At 42.5% G+C, this 20,717-nt stretch overlaps 1 protein-coding gene across 1 annotated transcript in view; it reads right to left on the bottom strand.

Annotated features, from left to right (window-relative positions):
• LOC129820202 (gamma-aminobutyric acid type B receptor subunit 2-like) overlaps window positions 1-20,717 on the bottom strand; it is a 437,561-nt gene that overhangs the window by 174,032 nt on the left and 242,812 nt on the right. The window contains exon 3 of the mRNA XM_055877203.1: window positions 12,782-12,952. Coding sequence (XP_055733178.1) covers window positions 12,782-12,952 — 171 coding nt within the window. The remainder of the gene's footprint in view (window positions 1-12,781; window positions 12,953-20,717) is intronic.

Below are 20,717 nucleotides of genomic sequence, written 5' to 3'. Positions count from 1 at the left end.
CCTCTATGGTTGTGAAGTCTGGGCTCCACTCACAAACCAATCATTCACAAAATAGGACAAACACCAAATTGAGACTAAGCATGCAGGATTCTGCAAAAACATCCTCTGTGTTCAACGTAAAATACCAAATAATGCATGATGAGCAGAATTAGGACGATACGCGCTAATGATCAAAATCCTGAAAAAGAGCCGTTAAATTCTGTAACCACCTAAAAGGAAGCGATTCCCAAACCTTCCATAACAAAGCCATCACCTACATAGAGATGAGAAGAGTCCCTTGAGAAGAGTCCCTAAGCAAGCTGGTCCTGGGGCTCTGTTCATGAACACAAACAGACCCCACAGAGCCCCAGTGCAGCAACACAATTAGACCCTTTTCATGAGAAAAGAAAAATATCATTACTTGACACATTGGAAAGAATTAACAAAAAAACAGAGCAAACTAGAATGCTATTTGGCCCTAAACAGAGAGTACATAGTGGCAGAATACCTGACCACTGTGACTGACCCAAAACTAAGGAAAGCTTTGACTATGTACAGACTCAGTAAGCATAGCCTTACTATTGGGAGAGGCTGCCATAGGCAGACCTGGCTCTCAAGAGAAGACCAGCTATGTGCACACTGCCCACAAAATGAGGTGGAAACCGAGCTGCACTTCCTAACCTCCTGACAAATGTATGACCATATTAGAGACACATATTTCCCTCAGATTACATAGACCCACAAGAAATTTGAAAAGCAATTTTGATAAACTCCCATGTCTATTGGGTGAAATACCACAGTGTTCCATCACAGCAGCAAGATTTGTGACCTGTTGCCACAAGAAAAGGTCAACCAGTGAAGAACAAACACCATTGTAAATACAACCCATATTTATGTTTATTTATTTTCCCTTTAGTACTTAAACTATTTGCACATTTTTTAATATTTGATATTTAATATTATTTTAAAACATTTATGAGTATAATGTTTATTGTTATGTTTACATTGCCAAAGCAAGTGCAATTTAAAATAAACAAACGTGAAATAAACAATTAGAAATTATGTTTCCCACTCCAATAAAGCCCTTTGAATATAAATTGAGAGAGAGAGACAGAGAGAGAGAGAGAGAGAGACAGAGAGAGAGAGAGAGAGAGAGAGAGAGAGAGAGAGAGAGAGAGAGAGAGAGAGAGACAGAGAGAGAGAGAGACAGAGAGAGAGACAGAGAGAGAGAGAGAGAGAGACAGAGAGAGAGAGAGAAAGAGAGAGAGAGAGAGAGAGAGAGAGAGAGAGAGAGAGAGAGACAGAGAGAGAGAGAGAGACAGAGAGAGAGAGAGAGACAGAGAGAGAGACAGAGAGAGAGAGAGAGAGAGAGAGAGAGAGAGAGAGAGAGAGAGAGAGAGAGAGAGACAGAGAGAGAGAGAGAGAGAGAGACAGAGAGAGAGAGAGAGAGAGAGAGAGAGAGAGAGAGAGAGAGAGAGAGAGAGAGAGAGACAGAGAGAGAGAGAGAGAGACAGAGAGAGAGAACCCACGGGGGGCGGGATCTCTTAAAGTGAGGATTTAAACAGAGGGGCTGCAGGGCTCCAGCGCTGCAGAGAGGAGGTCTGCAGCAGAAGGCTAACTAGCCGTCGAGGCGAGAGGGGAACTCCAGAGGGTTAGGAGGGTTAGGCCCAGCCCTGGAGCGGGGGGAGGGGGGGTTGAGTACACTACCGTGTAATGTGATGAAAGTTAACCCGGCAGTGACCTGTCAAGTGAACCAGAATAGACACATAAACAGGAAGCATTGTGAGTCAGCTACAGGAAATGCTACAGTGTACTACAGCAATATCTAGGCAGGTCAAATCAAATCAAATTTTATTTGTCACATACACATGGTTAGCAGATGTTAATGCGAGTGTAGCGAAATGCTTGTGCTTCTAGTTCCGACCATTTCACAACAACTACCTTATACACAAGTTTAAATGAATGAATAAGAATATACAAATATGTACATAAAAATATATGAATGAGTGATGGCCGAACAGCTTAGGCAAGATGCAGTAGATGGTATAGAGTGGCTAGAGATACATTTATTACATTTATTACATAAATTTTTCATTTTTAAAGTGGCTACAGATGAATCGGTATGTTGGCAGCAGCCACTCAATGTTAGTGATGGCTGTTTAACAGTCTGATGGCCTTGAGATAGAAGCTGTTTTCAGTCTCTCGGTCCCTGCTTTGATGCACATGTACTGACCTCGCCTTCTGGATGATAGCGGGGTGAACAGGCAGTGGCTCGGGTGGTTGTTGTCCTTGATGATCTTTATGGCCTTCCTGTGACATCGGGTGGTGTAGGTGTCATGGAAGGCAGGTAGTTTGCCCCCGGTGATGCGTTCTGCCGACCTCACTACCCTCTGGAGAGCCTTACGGTTGTGGCGGAGCAGTTGCTGTACCAGGCGGTGATACAGCCCAACAGGATGCTCTCGATTGTGCATCTGTAGAAGTTTCTTCAGCCTCCTGAGGTTGAAGAGGCGCTGCTGCACCTTCTTCACCACTCTGTCTGTGTGGGTGGACCAATTCAGTTTGTCCTTGATGTGTACGCCGAGGAACCTAAAACTTTCCACCTTCTCCACTACTGTCCCGTCGATGTGGATAGGGGGCTGCTCCCTCTGCTGTTTCCTGAAGTCCACGATCATCTCCTTTCTTTTGTTGACATTGAGTGTGAGGTTATTTTCCTGACACCACACCCCGAGGGCCCTCACCTCCTCCCTGTAGGCCGTCTCGTCGTTGTTGGTAATCAAGCCTACCACTGTAGTGTCGTCTGCAAACTTGACGATTGAGTTGGAGGCGTGCATGGCCACCTAGTCATGGGTGAACAGGGAGTACAGGAGAGGGCTGAGAATGCACCCTGTGGGTCCCCAGTGTTAAAGATCAGCGGGGTGGAGATGTTGTTACCTACCCTCACCACCTGGGGGTGGCCCGTCAGGAAGTCCAGGACCTAGTTGCACAGGGCGGGGTCGAGACCCAGGGTGAGCTTAATGACGATTTTGGAGGGTACTATGGTGTTAAATTCTAAGGTGAAAAAGGCTTTAAGAGCCACGAGGCGTGAGTCAGTAATTTTGTGTTTGGGGTGTCTGTGTGTTAATGCATATGTGTATCTGTGTACTTCACTTGTAAACAGCATATCTAGGACATATTGGCCCCCTACCCTCTATTCATTGGGAAGCTACTATATAGTTGATGCATTGAGCCAACACAGTGGTAGGTAATGGACGTGGGGGGTAGATGATAATGTGAAGAGAAAGAGGTTTGCCTCCCTGTGCCATGTTGACTCCCGTAGTGGGTCATCTTTCTGTGAACTATGGCTGTGTTCCAAATGGCACCCTATTCCCTAATAAGTACTTTTCACCAGGGCCCATCAGGAAACCCATAAGCCTCTGGTCAAAAGAAGTGTACTACAAACTGTAGGGAGTAGGGTGCCATAAAGACACAACCAGGGCACACTCATTCTCCCTGATTCATTCTATTGGCCTCACAAACTGCTAGCTATAGCTCAACCACCAATTCCTCTATGCTCAATTCTCAACAGCTATGACAAAATGTACTGTTGAACTAAGCCGGTTTGATAAACACACACGTAGGAATGTGGGTAAGATCGTGCGCATGCACATGCACATGCACATGCACACACACACACAAACACACACATACACTCACTCACACACAGACATTCTGTGGGGTCGCAGATGGATTTGTCCACTGCGGGAATGGAAGGAACATGACATCTATCAAATGGAAACGCTCTTGAGAAACCGTCTGTCAGTGTATTCAAGTGTCTCCTTGTTTATGTCTGATTTAGGCCCGTAGATCCTTGACAGCATCAGAACAAAATGTATTAGCTTGTCTGCTCCAACATATTGTTCCTGAAGAGCAAAACCAGCTTGTATTGATCCAGTAACTTTGCCAAGTTGTTGTCTACACATAGCAGAGCATTGAGCTAATGTTGGACAACCCCACATGAAAAAAATACTATAGTAAACTATGGTATAAGTACTATAGTATTCACTGTAGTGTTTTTGTGAATTTTACTGTCGTGTTTACTGTAGTATGCTGTAGTATTTACAGTTAATTATAGTATAAATACTGTATTTAAAAAAACTATAGGTACAATAGTAATGAATATAGTTGTTTGCGGATTGTAGTATACTGTAAAGGAAAGGGGGATACCTAGTCAGCTGTACAACTGAAATGTGTCTTCTGTATTTAACCCAACCCCTCTGAATCACTGCAGTATTTACTTTAGTATTTTTGCGTGCTGTACTATACTGCAGTATTTTTGCGGACTGCACTATACTGTAGTAGTTACTGTAGTATTTTTGTGGAATGTACTATACTGTAGTAGTTACTGTAGTATTTTTGTGGAATGTACTATAATGTAGTAGTTACTGTAGTATTTTTGTGGAATGTACTATACTGTAGTAGTTACTGTAGTATTTTTGTGGAATGTACTATACTGTAGTAGTTACTGTAGTATTTTTGTGGAATGTACTATACTGTAGTAGTTACTGTAGTATTTTTGCATAAATTACCATAGTATTTACTGTAGTGTTTTTGTTTTATTGTTTTTGACATAGAAGTGGAGTCTTTCTCCTTCAGGAAACCTACTGGTAACATACTAAAAAACAAATCTTCCATAACCTGTAGGTAGGTAAATAGGTAGGTGGGTGGGTAAATAGGTTGTTGGGTAGGTAGGTAGGTGGGTAGCTAGGTAGGTAGGTAGGTAGGTAGGTGGGTAGGTAGCTAGGTAGGTAGGTAGGTAGGTAGGTAGGTAGCTAGCTAGGTAGGTAGGTAGGTAGGTAGATAGGTGGGTAGCTAGGTAGGTAGGTAGGTAGGTAGGTAGGTAGGTGGGTAGGTAGCTAGGTAGGTAGGTAGGTAGGTAGGTAGGTGGGTAGCTAGGTAGGTAGGTAGGTAGGTAGGTAGGTAGCTAGGTAGGTAGGTAGGTAGGTAGGTAGGTGGGTAGCTAGGTAGGTAGGTAGGTAGGTGGGTAGCTAGGTAGGTAGGTAGGTAGGTAGGTGGGTAGCTAGGTAGGTAGGTAGGTATGTAGGTAGGTAGGTGGGTAGCTAGGGAGGTAGGTAGGTAGGTAGGTAGGTAGGTAGGTAGGTGGGTAGCTAGGTAGGTAGGTAGGTAGGTAGGTAGGTAGGTAGGTATGTAGGTAGGTAGGTAGGTAGGTAGGTAGGTAGGTAGGTAGGTAGGTAGGTGGGTAGCTAGGTAGGTAGGTAGGTAGGTAGGTAGGTAGGTGGGTAGCTAGGTAGGTAGGTAGGTATGTAGGTAGGTGGGTAGGTGGGTAGGTAGGTAGGTGGGTAGCTAGGTAGGTAGGTAGGTAGGTAGGTATGTAGGTAGGTGGGTAGGTGGGTAGGTAGGACTGGTCTGAACGGATAGCTTCGGCTCTTTTCTATAACCTGTAGTAGGTAGGTAGGACTGCAGTCTGAACAGATCGTTTCTTGTCTTTTCTATAACCTGTAAGGAACACAATATATGGTCTCAACTTGGCATGTAGGTTTCTCACTTATGGGTAGCACAAATTGTGAGATTTTAATGAGTTTCAGTTCATATAAGGAAATCAGTCAATTGAAATAAATTCATTTGGCCCTAATCTATGGATTTCACATGACTGGGAATACAGATATGCATCTGTTGCTTACAGGTACCTAAAAAAAAAGGTAGAGGCATGGATCAGAAAACCAGTCAGTATCTGGTGTGACCACCATTTACCTCATGCAGCATTACACATCTCCTTCACATAGAGTTGATCAGGCTGTTGATTGTAGCCAGTGGAAGGTTGTCCCACTCCTCTTCAATGGCTGTGCGATGTTGCTGGATATTGGAGGGAACTGGATGTCTAGTGAGTGTGCAGGCCCTGGAAGAACTGGGACATTTTCTGCTGCCAGGAATTGTGAACAGATCCTTGCGACATGGGGCAGTGCATTATTATGCTGAAACATCAGGTGATGACGGCGGATGAATGGCACGACAATGGGCCTCAGGATCTCGTCACGGTATCTCTGTGTATTCAAATAGCTATCGATAAAATGCAATTGTGTTCATTGTCCGTAGCTTATGCCTGCCCATACCATAACCCCACCTCCACCATGGGGCACTCTGTTCACAATGTTGACATCAGCCAACCGCTCACCCACATAACACCATACACACTGTCTGCCATCTGCCCGGTACAGTTGAAACCGGGATTCATCTACGAAGAGCACACTTCACTAGCACACTGCTAATGGCCATCGAAGGTGAGCTGAAGTCGGTTACGACGCCGAACATCAGTCAGGTCAAGACCCTGGTGAGGACGACGAGCATGCAGATGATCTTCCCTGAGACGTTTTTTTTTTTACAGTATGTGCAGAATTTATTTTTTTTGTAAACCCACAGTTTCATCAGTTGTCCTGTTAGCTGGTCTCAGACTATCCCGCAGGTGAAGAAGACAGACGTGGAGGTCCTGGGCTGGCCTGGTTACAGGTGGTCTGCGGGTGTGAGGCCAAATTCTCTAAAACAATGTTGGATGCGGCTTATAGTGGAGAAATTAACATTCAATTATCTGGCAACAGCTCTGGGGGACATTCCTGCAGTCGGCATGCCAATTGCACGCTCCCTCAAAACTTGAGACATCTGTAGCATTGTGCTATGTGACAAAATTGTCCCCAGCACAAGCTGCACCTGTGTAATGATTATTCTGTTTCATCAGCTTCTTGATATGCCACACCTGTCAGTTGGATGGATTATCTTGGCAAAGGAGAAATGCTCACTAACAGGGATGTAAACAAATTTGAGCAAAAAACGTGAGAGAAATCATTTTTGGGGGGAGTATGGAAAATGTCTGGGATCTTTTATTTAAGCTAATGAAACATGGGACCAACACTTTACATGTTGCGTTTATATTTATGTTCAGTATTAGATTCCTTACGGTGTAAGTGAGAGAGGCTGTGAGAGGAAGAGAAAGAGAGAGGCCGATGGAAGGGCAACATGTTTTTGAAGGAAAACAGCTACTTTACATTCACAAAAACCCATTAAAACCCAGAGACATATTTCTTTGTGAAGCCTCCAATTCAAACCCATTATCCCCATCAAACACACACAAAACCCCACCTAAGCCACCTATACAAACAGAGACGCAGTGTTCTCACACACACAAGGTCATTACAGAACACCAGTGTGTGTTTTGTATGTGTGAGTTTGTGTGAGCGTGCGTACACGTGTCTGTCTGTCTGACTGACTGCATGTGTGTGTGTGCGCTCTCTCTCTCTATCTCTGACACACACACAACACACACTTCTGCACACATGCAGTACAGAAGTAATCCAGGTAATGGCCCAAGTAACACCCAGCAGCATTGTGCAGGTGTCTGCTTCCTGTCATGACCCATCCTTACCATCAACCACACAGACCCCATTCAGCCTGGCAGGCCTCACCTGAGATCAGCCTCCCAGACCCCATTCAGCCTGGCAGGCCTTACCTGAGATCAGCCTCACAGACCACATTCAGCCTAGCAGGCCTCACCTGAGATCAGCCTCCCAGACCCAATTCAGCCTGGCAGGCCTCACCTGAGATCAGCCTCCCAGACCCCATTCAGCCTGGCAGGCCTTACCTGAGATCAGCCTCACAGACCCAATTCAGCCTGGCAGGCCTCACCTGAGATCAGCCGCCCAGACCCCATTCAGCCTGGCAGGCCTCACCTGAGATCAGCCTCCCAGACCCCATTCAGCCTGGCAGGCCTCACCTGAGATCAGCCTCCCAGACCCCATTCAGCCTGGCAGGCCTTACCTGAGATCAGCCTCCCAGACCCCATTCAGCCTGGCAGGCCTTACCTGAGATCAGCCTCCCAGACCCCATTCAGCCTGGCAGGCCTCACCTGAGATCAGCCTCCCAGACCCCATTCAGCCTGGCAGGCCTCACCTGAGATCAGCCTCCCAGACCCCATTCAGCCTGGCAGGCCTCACCTGAGATCAGCCTCCCAGACCCCATTTAGCCTGGCAGGCCTCACCTGAGATCAGCCTCCCAGACCCCATTCAGCCTGGCAGGCTGCACCTGAGATCAGCCTCCCAGACCCCATTCAGCCTGGCAGGCCTCACCTGAGATCAGCCTCCCAGACCCCATTCAGCCTGGCAGGCCTCAGCTGAGATCAGCCTCCCAGACCCCATTCAGCCTGGCAGGCTGCACCTGAGATCCGTACCAAATGGCACCCTGTTCCCTATGAGCCCTGGTAGAAAGTAGTGAACTATAAAGGACATAGGGAGCCATTTGGGAAGCAGACTCTGATTCCTGAACATGCCGTCTCACAGCCCCCTCCCTCTCACAGCCCCCTCCCGCTACCCACCCACAGGGCATGGCAAGAGGGGATTATGGAATTACAGAGAGGGAGAATGTAGGGATGGCAAGTGGATACAGGATACGGTAGAGACCTGCTGACAATAGGATAGAGGTATTTGGATTTGGGTGACGTATTTGTGTGTGAGTGTGAGTGTGTGTGTGTGTGTGTGTGTGTGTGTGTGTGTGTGTGTGTGTGTGTGTGTGTGTGCGTGCGTGCGTGCGTGCGTGTATGCGTGCGTGCGTGCGTGCGTGCGTGTGTGTGTGGGTCTATATCAGAGTGAAAGAAAGAGAGGAAAGGGGGAGAAAGGGACAAAAATATCCTTTACAGTCTGTTCAAGCCTGGGATTCCCCATAATCCACACACACACACACCAACACACCAACACACACACACCAACACACCAACACACACACACACACACACACACCAACACACCAACACACACACACCAACACACACACACACACACACACACACACACACACACACACACACACACACACACACACACACACACACACACACACACACACACACACACACTGTCCAACATTAAACCCACATAAATGCACACATACACACATGTACATATTCACTCTCATAAACTCTTATGTACATATTCACACATAAACTCTCATGTACACATACACACATAAACTCTCATGTACACATTCACACATAAACTCTCATGTACACATTCACACAAACTCTCATGTACACATACACACATAAACTCTCATGTACACATTCACACATAAACTCTGTGTGTGTGCATGTGTGTGCAAGTCTGTGTGTGTGCATGTGCGTGTGTCTGTTTATCTGTGTGTCTGTGTGTCTACAGTAGGTGTCTGTGTGTCCGTTTGCCAGCTCGTGCGTCATATTGCGAGGTCAATCCCCTGGTTTAGCCTCTGACGCCAGTCATACTCTCATGCTAACTAAAACAGGGCAGAAGTTTGAGCTTCCTGGCTTTGCGTTCTGGCATTGCTGCAGATGACAAATGATTAAGTGGCTTACTGGTCTAGATCCCTAGATGGACATTACAGCATAATAATAGATAGCCATAACACAAAACTACATGAATCTCTATGGCAACATGAACACTTCCAAGAACCAACGCATTATTACATGTGTTACCTTGTTTAAGACTCTTAGTAATTTTCAAAGTAATTTTCTAAATCTCAGTGATTTTCTAAGATTTCTTAGTAAGGTAATTACATTGTAAGGTTTAAAAATGTGATCACAGTCATTATGTTATGCAATGTGATCACAGTCATTATGTTATGCAATGTGATCACAGTCATTATGTTATGCAATGGGATCACAGTCATTATGTTATGCAACGTGATCACAGTCATTATTTTATGCAATGTAATTACAGTCGTTATTTTACGTATCGTCATCACAGTCTGTCACGACTTTCACCGAAGTCGGTCCCTCTCCTTGTTTGAGCTGTGTTCGACCTCCGACCTTCTAGCCACACACACACACACACACACACACACACACACACACACACACACACACACACACACACACACACACACACACACACACACACACACACACACACACACACACACACACACACACACACACACACACACACACACACACACACACACACACACTCCACTGCCCAAAGAGCAGGGACCTTGACATCTCTTGTCATCTAATCTCTAACATAAAAAATGTGATTGAGGCTTAATCTGGTGGAGTGTGATTCAAAACAGATCTTAATCCATGTATTGGTAGACAGTACAAGGGAAAAACCTGGTAGGTTCCTGAAAGGTGTCAGATAGCAAAAGTGGGTACAGGACAGACGGGGGGAAATCCTGGGAAACTAAATCTAAAACCATGAAATCCTCACATCATTTGTCAGATTGACGTTGCATAGATTTATTGACTTACTGAAAAAACACCTACAGTACTGTCAGTTCCTGAAAATGGGCTGGATAGTAGCTCAGTATAGAAAACTGGAAAATATATGAAATCACAATTGGATAAAGCTATGAAATACAGCCATAAATTATCAAAGAATCTTATGCACAGGTTTGTCGGAACAATTGGACCATTTAAACACAATCAAACGCAGAACAAATTCATTTATTTTTCTATTTTATGGTAAAATGTATTCATTTCAATCCATCCTAAATCCTTTTATAATTTATCTAAAAAATATCTGGCCACTGCTAGATCCAACGTAGCAATCTGAGTGGAGAACGGAAGAAATAGAAGAAAATGGCGTTTTCATTCTTGCATATATTTGTAAATCAGGATTAAGGACAAATGGTATCGCAGGTTGATTGAATCAGGACGCCTTTCCGTTTTTCTCCCTGTTCTAAGCCCAACGGCAGCATCAGGAGGTGGCAGATAAAGGGATTTTACTCTTCCACAGATTTACAGCGTGTCTTCTTATCCCTCAGCACCAGATTGTTTTCAACTAGCCTGACAACGCCAGACAACGCCACGCTCTCCAGTCACAAGTGATAGATTTTCAAATGCACACTTTGATACACAAACAGGGTATTGTGGCACGCTGGGGTGTTGGTGCTGTTATGGTGATGTGCTGTTTTCACACATGTTTAAATTCCTTTCTAGATGTATGACAAGTCGGGGAAAGAAGCCCAAATGTTTTTGTTTCGGTGAATAGACTAGATATGAAATACCCCAGCTCCATAGGAAATTAAGCTGGTGTGGAATTACATACATTTATTCAGTACATTTATTCTACTGTGGAACGTCAGTAGACAACAGAAACAGTGCATCCAAACCACTATGTTAGCTAACCCTAACCCTAACCACCATACATGCCTCAACATTGCCCTGGAGACAACAGTTCCTCAATGGACTTTCACAGCAGTTATGTGTGATGGGTATTGATGTGTGTACCAGTTCTGTGTGATGGGTATTGATGTGTGTACCAGTTCTGTGTAATGGGTATTGATCAGATCACTGCACCTGTACATAGCCCATCTGTAAACAGCCCATCCAACTACCTCATCCCCATACTGTATTTGTTTATTTATCTTGCTCTTTTGCACCCCACTATCTCTACTTGCACATTCATCTTCTGCACATCTACCATTCCAGTGTTTAATTGCTATATTGTAATTACTTCGCCACCATGGCCTATTTATTGCCTTAACTCCCTTATCTTACCTCATTTGCACTCACTGTATATAGACTTTTTGTTTTCTTTCTTCTACTGTATTATTAACGGGATGTTTTGTTTATTCCATGTGTAACTCTGTGTTGTTGTATGTGTCGAACTGCTATGCTTTATCTTGGCCAGGTCGCAGTTGTAAATGAGAACATGTTCTCAACTAGCCTACCTGGTTAAATAAAGGTGAAATAAAAATAATGTAAAAAAATAATTTGATGTGTGTACCAGTTCGGTGTGATGGGTATTGATGTGTGTACCAGTTCTGAGTAATGGGTATTGATGTGTGTACCAGTTATGTGTAATGGGTGTTGATGTGTGTACCAGTTATGTGTAATGGGTGTTGATGTGTGTACCAGTTCTGTGTAATGGGTATTGATGTGTGTACCAGTTCTGTGTGATAGGTATTGATGTGTGTACCAGTTCTGAGTAATGGGTGTGGGTGCCTGAAGCCTGCATACAGTGACCATGCATGGTGAGTCAGATGGGATAATGTAACTCATGTTTCCCAGAAGAACTTTACCACACACTGGGAAAGGAAGTAATTTGTGTTGAGAGATGATGTTAAAATGCCACTTTCAAAAATGTAATGTATTTTTAGAAGGACTTGAAAGGATGCAGCAGCTGTGTACTAACATTACAGGGAATATATAAACAGTAATGTCCTCAGTAAGTCATAAAACACAAGTTACTCTCTGTGTGCATGTTAAAATTGCATTAGAAGTAACCACTATCATCACAATCCTACCTGTAATTTCCCCACAATATATCTTATAATATCACAATTTAGCATTACATTACAATATCTCCACGATATTTCGTAACATAATGATATCTCCACGATCAGACCTGGGATTAAATTCTCTTTCAGGTATTTCAATTACTTTTCAATACATTTCGAAGAACTATTCAGATAACCTTCATTTGAAAAAACAAGTAGTTGAATATTGGAATGTATCTGGAAATACACTTAATCAAATACATTTATCCCAAGCATTTGAAAATAGTATTTGAAATAAGTTTTTGAAAATACTTTCAAATACAATTTGGTTGACTATTTGTTTTTTTACAAATAACCAATCCAATATTCAAATAAAAGTACTTGTTTTGGGCTGTGTATTTGAAAATACTCAAATACACAGAAAACCCCCCACGTCTGTACACGATATATCGATAACGATAACTCCATGATATATCATAATATCACGATATTTCCAAGATATATCGTAATATCACGATATCTCCATGATATATCATATAATTTCCAATAAAATCATAATATCCTCCCTCACCTCTGAGAACCTCTGAACGTCCTGTGTGAGGGTCCCCACGCGGCTCCAGTTGTAAAAGTTGAGGAACTTGACCACTGCTGGGTTCACCGCGTTGTCCGACGGAACCGTTCGGAAAAAGTTGGGGTACTTCTTCTTGTCGGCCAGAACAGGAGTTGTTGCTGCAAAGGAGAGCTGGAAAGAATAGGACAGACATAGAATGTTAAATATCTGACCAATAAACGCTGGCTGAATTCTAACTGATCCTGGTGTTCTGCTAATAGGAGTTCAAGCCTGGAGATCTGAAGCTTTAGACAGAGGCCTTCGATGGCCATCTGAGGGATTAAGCCATGGCAGCTAGAGCAGTCTGAGTGTGTCAGTCACACACACACACACACGCGCGCGCGGGACACATACACACACACACACACACACACACCCGGACACTGGGAGTCAGTCCAGTCTGTAGGCGTGAGTAAATCAACAGTCTGATAGGTCTGTGGAAACATCAGGGAAGGTCACAGCTTCAGAGTGCTCGTAATAACAGGAGCTGTAAAAGTTTGGTGGGAGTGAAAGCTGGGATGGATGACCTTAATTAACTGACTGTGTGTATGTGTGCGCACGTGTGTATACGCAACCACGTGTGCATGCGTGTGTATCCATGAGATGCGAGTGTATTCACTCTGAGGTCAAGTTAAAAGCGTTCCTTGGATTCTGATTGGTTCTGCATTCACTCATTTTATTTTCCTAGAAAATTAGATAAAAATGTGCTGAACCTCAAACATGAAAAATTACCCCATAAACAGCTTTAAATCAATTCAGGGTTCAAAAAAAGAGATTCACTTTTGCTGGACATTACTGCTTTCAAGATTTGACACAGCAAGGACTGAATTTTTTGTTGTTGTAGCAACTACCAAGCACATACATTAGCTCTGAACACCTTGGGTGAACACGCAGACATTTACTGCTATAGAATGTCCTTTTCCTTTTGACCAACAGTGGGCTAACAGTATCTCATACAGTGTCTATCCGTACACTACTGTGGATGTGATAGGTCCTCTGGTGAGAGAGAGAGAGAGAGAGAGAGAGAGAGAGAGAGAGAGAGAGAGAGAGAGAGAGAGAGAGAGAGAGAGAGAGAGAGAGAGAGAGAGAGAGACAGAGAGAGAGACAGAGAGAGAGACAGAGAGAGAGAGAGAGAGAGAGAGAGAGAGAGAGAGAGAGAGAGAGAGAGAGATAGAGAGATAACGTGAGAAAGAGAGAGATAGAGAGATAGAGACTTGGACTCAATAGTCATTTGGACGGTACTTGTTATGTAACACTCCCAAGCTTCAGCACCGCACACCAATCTAATCTTATGATCACACTGTCACTGACTACAGTAGGCACATACTGGCATCGTGTGACCAGGGACATCTAAAGACAATGCTCCATACACAGTCAGTGGACAATGTGAAGGATCTGATTCAAAGCCACAAAGCTAAGTCAACAAATATCATCCCCAGTCCTCAATCTCTGGGTCCATTGAAAACGTTCTAGGGATCTATAGTATTCAAAGAATCTGTCATTTGAGCGAACACTGGATTACTGAGAGAGAGCATGATAAGATTACCGAGTGATGGATCAATGGCTTGACCTCAGGTCTCTCTTTCTCTATCCTTCCAACCCTCCCTCCTTCAAACAGACCCAAACACACACATACATTTCATTTCCATACAAATAAACTCTCTCTCTCTCTCTCTTTCGCAGTCTCTACCACCTTACCAACAATAGACACTCATTATCTCTGGGGGAAAATTGGTGTAATTAATTTCTGCCTCCCGATCGTGACTTGCAGGTGCGTACAGCCAGCGAACACGAGAATAGAATGACAAAAACTGCATGATCTTGACAAAGACTTCATGGCAAAGTTAAAATTAGAATATGGATAAGTTCTGGTAAAATTGGCACCTTACAGTTTGACAAAGTATGTCTTGTGAAGCTGTTATAAAGGCTTTGTGAAACCATACATAAAGGGGGGCGACAGTTAAATGTTACCAGTCACATCACAGGAAGCTAACGTTGAATGGGAGACTTAGAATGTTAGCTCTGCAGACATTTAGCTTAGTCTTGCCTAGCGGACTATACTCCACTCCAAGTTTATGATGAACTTCACCAACGGCATGGAGATGAAACCAGGCTTTGTGGAATCTGGCTCAGACTACATCCATTGTACCTATGTTTGTTATCTATAGTTGCGTGCCTTTCTTTGTTTGCGGAAATCCATACTTTTTCAATAAACATTAATCAAATACCACCACCGACTGTTTCCTTGTTGAGATTCAATGGGCACATGCACATTTGCGCCAAGTCGCCATCTTATATCAACAGCAATAAGCAAACAGTTGGTGGTTGTATTTGATTAACGTTTATTGAAAATGTTTAGTCTGTTAAGTCCTGCCACATCCGGAATGGTTGCCGCTGTGACAAGTTAACTCTGTTACATTAGCATGTTTAGTTAGATGTGAAAAGTTAACTCTGTTACATTAGCATGTTAGCATGTTGGTGCGGCAGGTAGCCTAGTGGTTAGAGCATTGGGCCAGTAACCGAAAGGTTGGTGGATTGAATCCCCAAGCTGACAAGGTAAAAATCTGTTGTTCTGCCCCTGAACAAGGCAGTTAACCCACTGTTCCTAGGCCGTCATTGTAAATAAGAATTTCTTCTTAAATGACTTACCTAGTTAAATAAAGGTTAAATTAAAAATGTATAGCTAGATGTGATAAGCTAACTCTGGAACATTAGCATGTTTAGCTAGCTGAGAGAAGTTAACTCTGTACCACTAACATATTTAGCTAGCTGAAAGATGTTAACTGTGTTACATTAGCAGGTTTAGCTAGCTGAAAGATCTTAACTCTGTTCCATTAGCATGTTTAACTAGCTGAGAGAAGTTAACTGTGTTCCATTAGCATGTTAAGCTAGCTAACAGTTGCACTCCAATTTCAATTCGTCCCATCTCTCATAAAATGAATGACTGATATGAATCGACACAGGGTTAATTACTGAGCAGAGAGAGATTAAGCAGACACACTGATAGTGATCAAAAGGAGGATGTTATCATTCTGATTGAGGCTAAGAGTGTGTGTGTGTGTGTGAAATGTATGCACATTGCTTGGAAGCGTGGTTTAATATTAGAGAATCCAACCATAGCACCTTCACTCTGGGGCTAAGTGTGATCTTTAAAAGCCAGTCTAAACCAATCAAGAATAATGTTTTTCCTATATTCAAACAGACAGGTTCTCATATTCTCACAACTCATATTGATGTCATACAGTACTTACAGTGAGTAGATCACTTTTGGGAAAACTTTTGCTTAAAGCACTTGATTAAGCTATCTTTCATGTTAATTTTCACAATGCTCAGAATACATTACATCTTGTACTCATTAAAGTAAACCTTGTAACTGGAGACAATCTAAGTCAAACACTTGCCAACAACCCTCAGCAAACCTCCAACAACCCTCAGCAAACCTCCAACAACCCTCAGCAAACCTCCAACAAACCTCCATCTCGACCATGCCACACTATTCTCCCCTCTAGAACCCATTTAGTTTGGGCTCCCTGTTGTTTCCCAAACCATCCGGGAGGACCCTGGAACAACACACGGATTACAACCGTCAATTAAGGAGAGAAGAGACCCTTTATTTCAGTACCAGTGCTAAATCCAAAATCACCCAAAGTCTTAAAAGGGCTTTACTGGGTCTTTCTGCTGTAGTTTTAATCTGCATTTAGCTACGGCTGTTTGCTACACCCACACCGGGAGAAGCTCCAATGGGTCTCCAATGAGAGCCAGTGATTTTTAGCCCAAACAGGGTGCTTGGGTTGAAGCCTCCTGTGACAGCCCAGGGAGAAAGGGGGGTGGGGGGGAAGGGGGTCAGGAGACTTGGAGTTGTAATGATATACCTTGATTAAACTACAAGAAAATCAGATATGAAACTGTAAGGGCTCGATTGGAACCTGCATAGGGGTAATAATGTAGTTCTGTAGGTACAGTAGTTCTCCCCATGGTCAAATAAAACCACAGAATGATATTGGGTGCTGTAAAACTATTACCACTATAACTAATACTACTACTACAACTACTATTACTAATATAACTAGTAATACTACCAAAACTACTATTACTACTACAACTAGTAATACTACTACAACTAATATTACTACTACAGCTAGTAATACTATTACAACTAGTATTACGACTACAGTAATACTACTACAACTACTAGTACTACTACAACTAGTATTACGACTACAGTAATACTACTACAACTACTAGTACTACTACAACAAGTAATAATACTACAACTATTATTACAACTACAGTAATACTACTACAACTAGTAATACTACTACAACTAGTACCACTACTACAACTACTATGACTACTACAAGTAGTAATACTACTACTACAACTACTATTACTAGTAATACTAGTAACTAGTAATACTACCACAACTACTATTACAACTATAACTAGTAATATTAGTTGTAGTAGTATTACTAGTTATATTTGTAATAGTAGTTGTGGTAGTATTACTAATTATAGTAGTAATAGTAGTTGTAGTAGTAGTATTACTACTTGTAGTGGTACTAGTTGTAGTAGTATTATTACTACAACTACTATTACTACTACAACTACTAATACTACTAGAACTAGTAATACTACTACAGTCATTATTGCAACTACAGTAATACTACTACAACTATGATTACTACTACACCTAGTAATACTACTACAACTAGGTATCACTACTACAGTAATACTACTACCATTACTATTACTACTACAAGTAGTATTACCGCTACAGTAATACTACTACACCTACTAGTACTACTAAAACTAGTAATAATACTACAGTCATTATTGCAACTACAGTAATACTGCTACAAAGCTGAGTACTACCACAACTAGTAATACTACTACAACTAGTATCACTACTACAGTAATACTATTACAAGTGATATTACTACTACAACTAGTACTACCACTACAACGACTATTACTACTACAACTAGTATCACTACTACAGTAATACTACTACAACTACTATTGCTACTACAACTACTACTACTACTACTACTACAACTACTATTACTACTATAAATATTAATACAACTACAATTACTATTACTACTACAACTACTACTACTACTACTACAACTACTATTACTACTATAAATAGTAATACTACTACAATTACTATTACTACTACAACTACTAATACTACTACAACTTGTATTACTACTACAGTAATACTACTACAACTACTATTTCTACGACAGTCATTATTGCAACTACAGTAATACTACTACAACTAATATTACTACTACAACTAGTAATACTACTACAACTAGGTATCACTACTACAGTAATACTACTACAACTACTAGTACTACAAAAACTATAAATAATTCTACAGTCATTATTGCAACTACAGTAATACTGCTACAAATACGATTACTACTACAACTAGTAATACTACTACAACTAGTATCACTACTACAGTAATACTACTACAAGTAATATTACTACTACAACTAGTACTACCACTACAACTACTATTACTACTACAACTAGTAATACTACTACACCTAGTATTACTACCACAGTAATACTACTACAACTAATATTACTACTACAACTAATACTACTACTACAACTACTATTACTACTAACGTAATACTACTACGACTACTATTACGGCAACCGTAATACTACTAGAAGTACAAATAATAAAGAAATTGAGTTCATAGTTCTATGTGTTCAATTCATTTCCACCATGAGATCCAACAGCATTAATCATCCCGGCAGCATGATTTTTGAAAGGAATTGTTGGCTATTGTTCTTTTTCACATGGGTCACGCACAGAGGTGTGACGCTAGGACCCCAGGTCAATTCTCCATTTTAGATGTAGGTCCATGACGCATGTGGGTATACATGTAGGTCACTAGAGAACATATATTGCTTGATTGGAGCTAACAAGTCAAGGTAGCCCTTCTGTCTCCAAATTAATCTGAACCACCAAGCTACCAATGGTGCAGAGGGTTTGGTGAGAAAGCCATCACGTGAAATTATCTCAAATACAGCTTACGAAAGGGGTTAGTCTTTTGATAAATACAGTAGAGTGCCTTAAAATAGCGCTATGATATCACACATCTCGGAGTGCTGTCTTAAATAAGGAGATTTAAAAAGGTCTATTCAAATGTAATGGACCTCTCTGGCGCACTGTACTTGCACTGACGTGCTCACACACACACACATACAGACACACACGCGCACACGCGAGTACACACACAGGGAGGATTGCCACTCTCAGCAGGCAGAGCCAAATTGACAACCTGTGTCTCCACTCTCCTCTCCATCAGGCTCCCAGTGCCAATGTTAATTAAAGCTGTAAAGATGGGGCCCGTCTGAGACTCCTCACCCACAGCAAGGTCACCGAGCCTTTGGTAATGAGGCTTCCACTCAAATGGCACCCTATTCCGTATATAGAGCACTACTTTGGACCGGGGCCCATAGTGCACTATGTAGGGAATAAGGTGCAATTTGGAACCGCGTCAGAGGCTGGGGATTCTTGGAACCACGGTAGTAGTACAGCATTATGTCGTTGAGAATATCTGCTTAAATGACTTACTGATAAGATTGCTGAGGGAAATCTACTGAGACATGCAATTATAAATACAATGTTATCCGTCTTTTTATTTTGAGTGAATATAAAGCCTGTTTGCTGTCTGTCTTTCTTCCATTTTGACTTCTTCACTCTCTTATTCAGCAGTTGAAATCAAACTAGTGATGTCTACAGGAGAGAGAGAACGAGAGAGTACGAGAGAGAAGAGAGAAGAAGAGAAGATGGTAAAAAGAATGAAAGAAAGCATATAGAAGAGAGAAAGAAAGCATTAAAGATTGGTGACAGGTGATATATAGAAAAAGAGAGAACGCGAGAATAGATAGAAAAAAAGGGAGCCAGGCATAGAGATAGATAGTCCATTGCAGATTCTCAGAACAAGGCAAAGAGATAAATTGATGGTCCATTGCAGATCCTCAGAACAAGGCTGTGCAATCCGGTTTCCGAGCTGGTCACGGGTGCACCTCAGCCACGCTCAAGGTACTAAACGATATCATAACCGCCATCGATAAAAGACAGTACTGTGCAGCCGTCTTCATCGACCTGGCCAAGGCTTTTGAATCTGTCAATCACCACATTCTTATTGGCAGACTCAACAGCCTTGGTTTCTCAAACGACTGCCTCACCTGCTTCACCAACTACTTCTCAGATAGAGTTCAGCGTGTCAAATCGGAGGGCCTGTTGTCCGGACCTCTGGCAGTCACTATGGGGGTACCACAGGGTTCAATTCTCGGGCCGACTCTTTTCTCTGTATATATCAATGATGTTGCTCTTGCTGCGGGTGATTCCCTGATCCACCTCTACGCAGACGACACCATTCTGTATACATATGGCCCTTCTTTGGACACTGTGTTAACAAACCTCCAAACGAGCTTCAATGCCATACAACACTCCTTCCTTGGCCTCCAACTGCTCTTAAAAGCTAGTAAACTAAATGCATGCTCTTCAACCGATTGCTGCCCACACCCGCCCGCCCGACTAGCATCACTATTCTGTACGGTTCTGACTTAGAATACTTGGACAACTACAAATACATAGGTGTCTAGCTAGACTGTAAACTCTTCTTCCAGACTCATATTAAGCATCTCCAATCCAAAATTAAATCTAGAATCGGCTTCCTATTTCGCAACAAAGCATCCTTCACTCATGCTGCCAAACATACCCTCGTAAAACTGACTATCCTACCGATCCTCGACTACGGCGATGAAATTTACAAAATAGCCTCCAACACTACTCAGCAAACTGGATGCAGTCTATCACAGTGCCATCCATTTTGTCACCAAAGCCCCATATACTACCCAC

Source organism: Salvelinus fontinalis, chromosome 22, assembly GCF_029448725.1.
Source record: "Salvelinus fontinalis isolate EN_2023a chromosome 22, ASM2944872v1, whole genome shotgun sequence".
NCBI lineage: Eukaryota > Metazoa > Chordata > Actinopteri > Salmoniformes > Salmonidae > Salvelinus > Salvelinus fontinalis.
The sequence above is the reverse complement of the archived record's forward strand: the minus strand, read 5'-3'. Positions and strand labels throughout refer to the sequence as shown.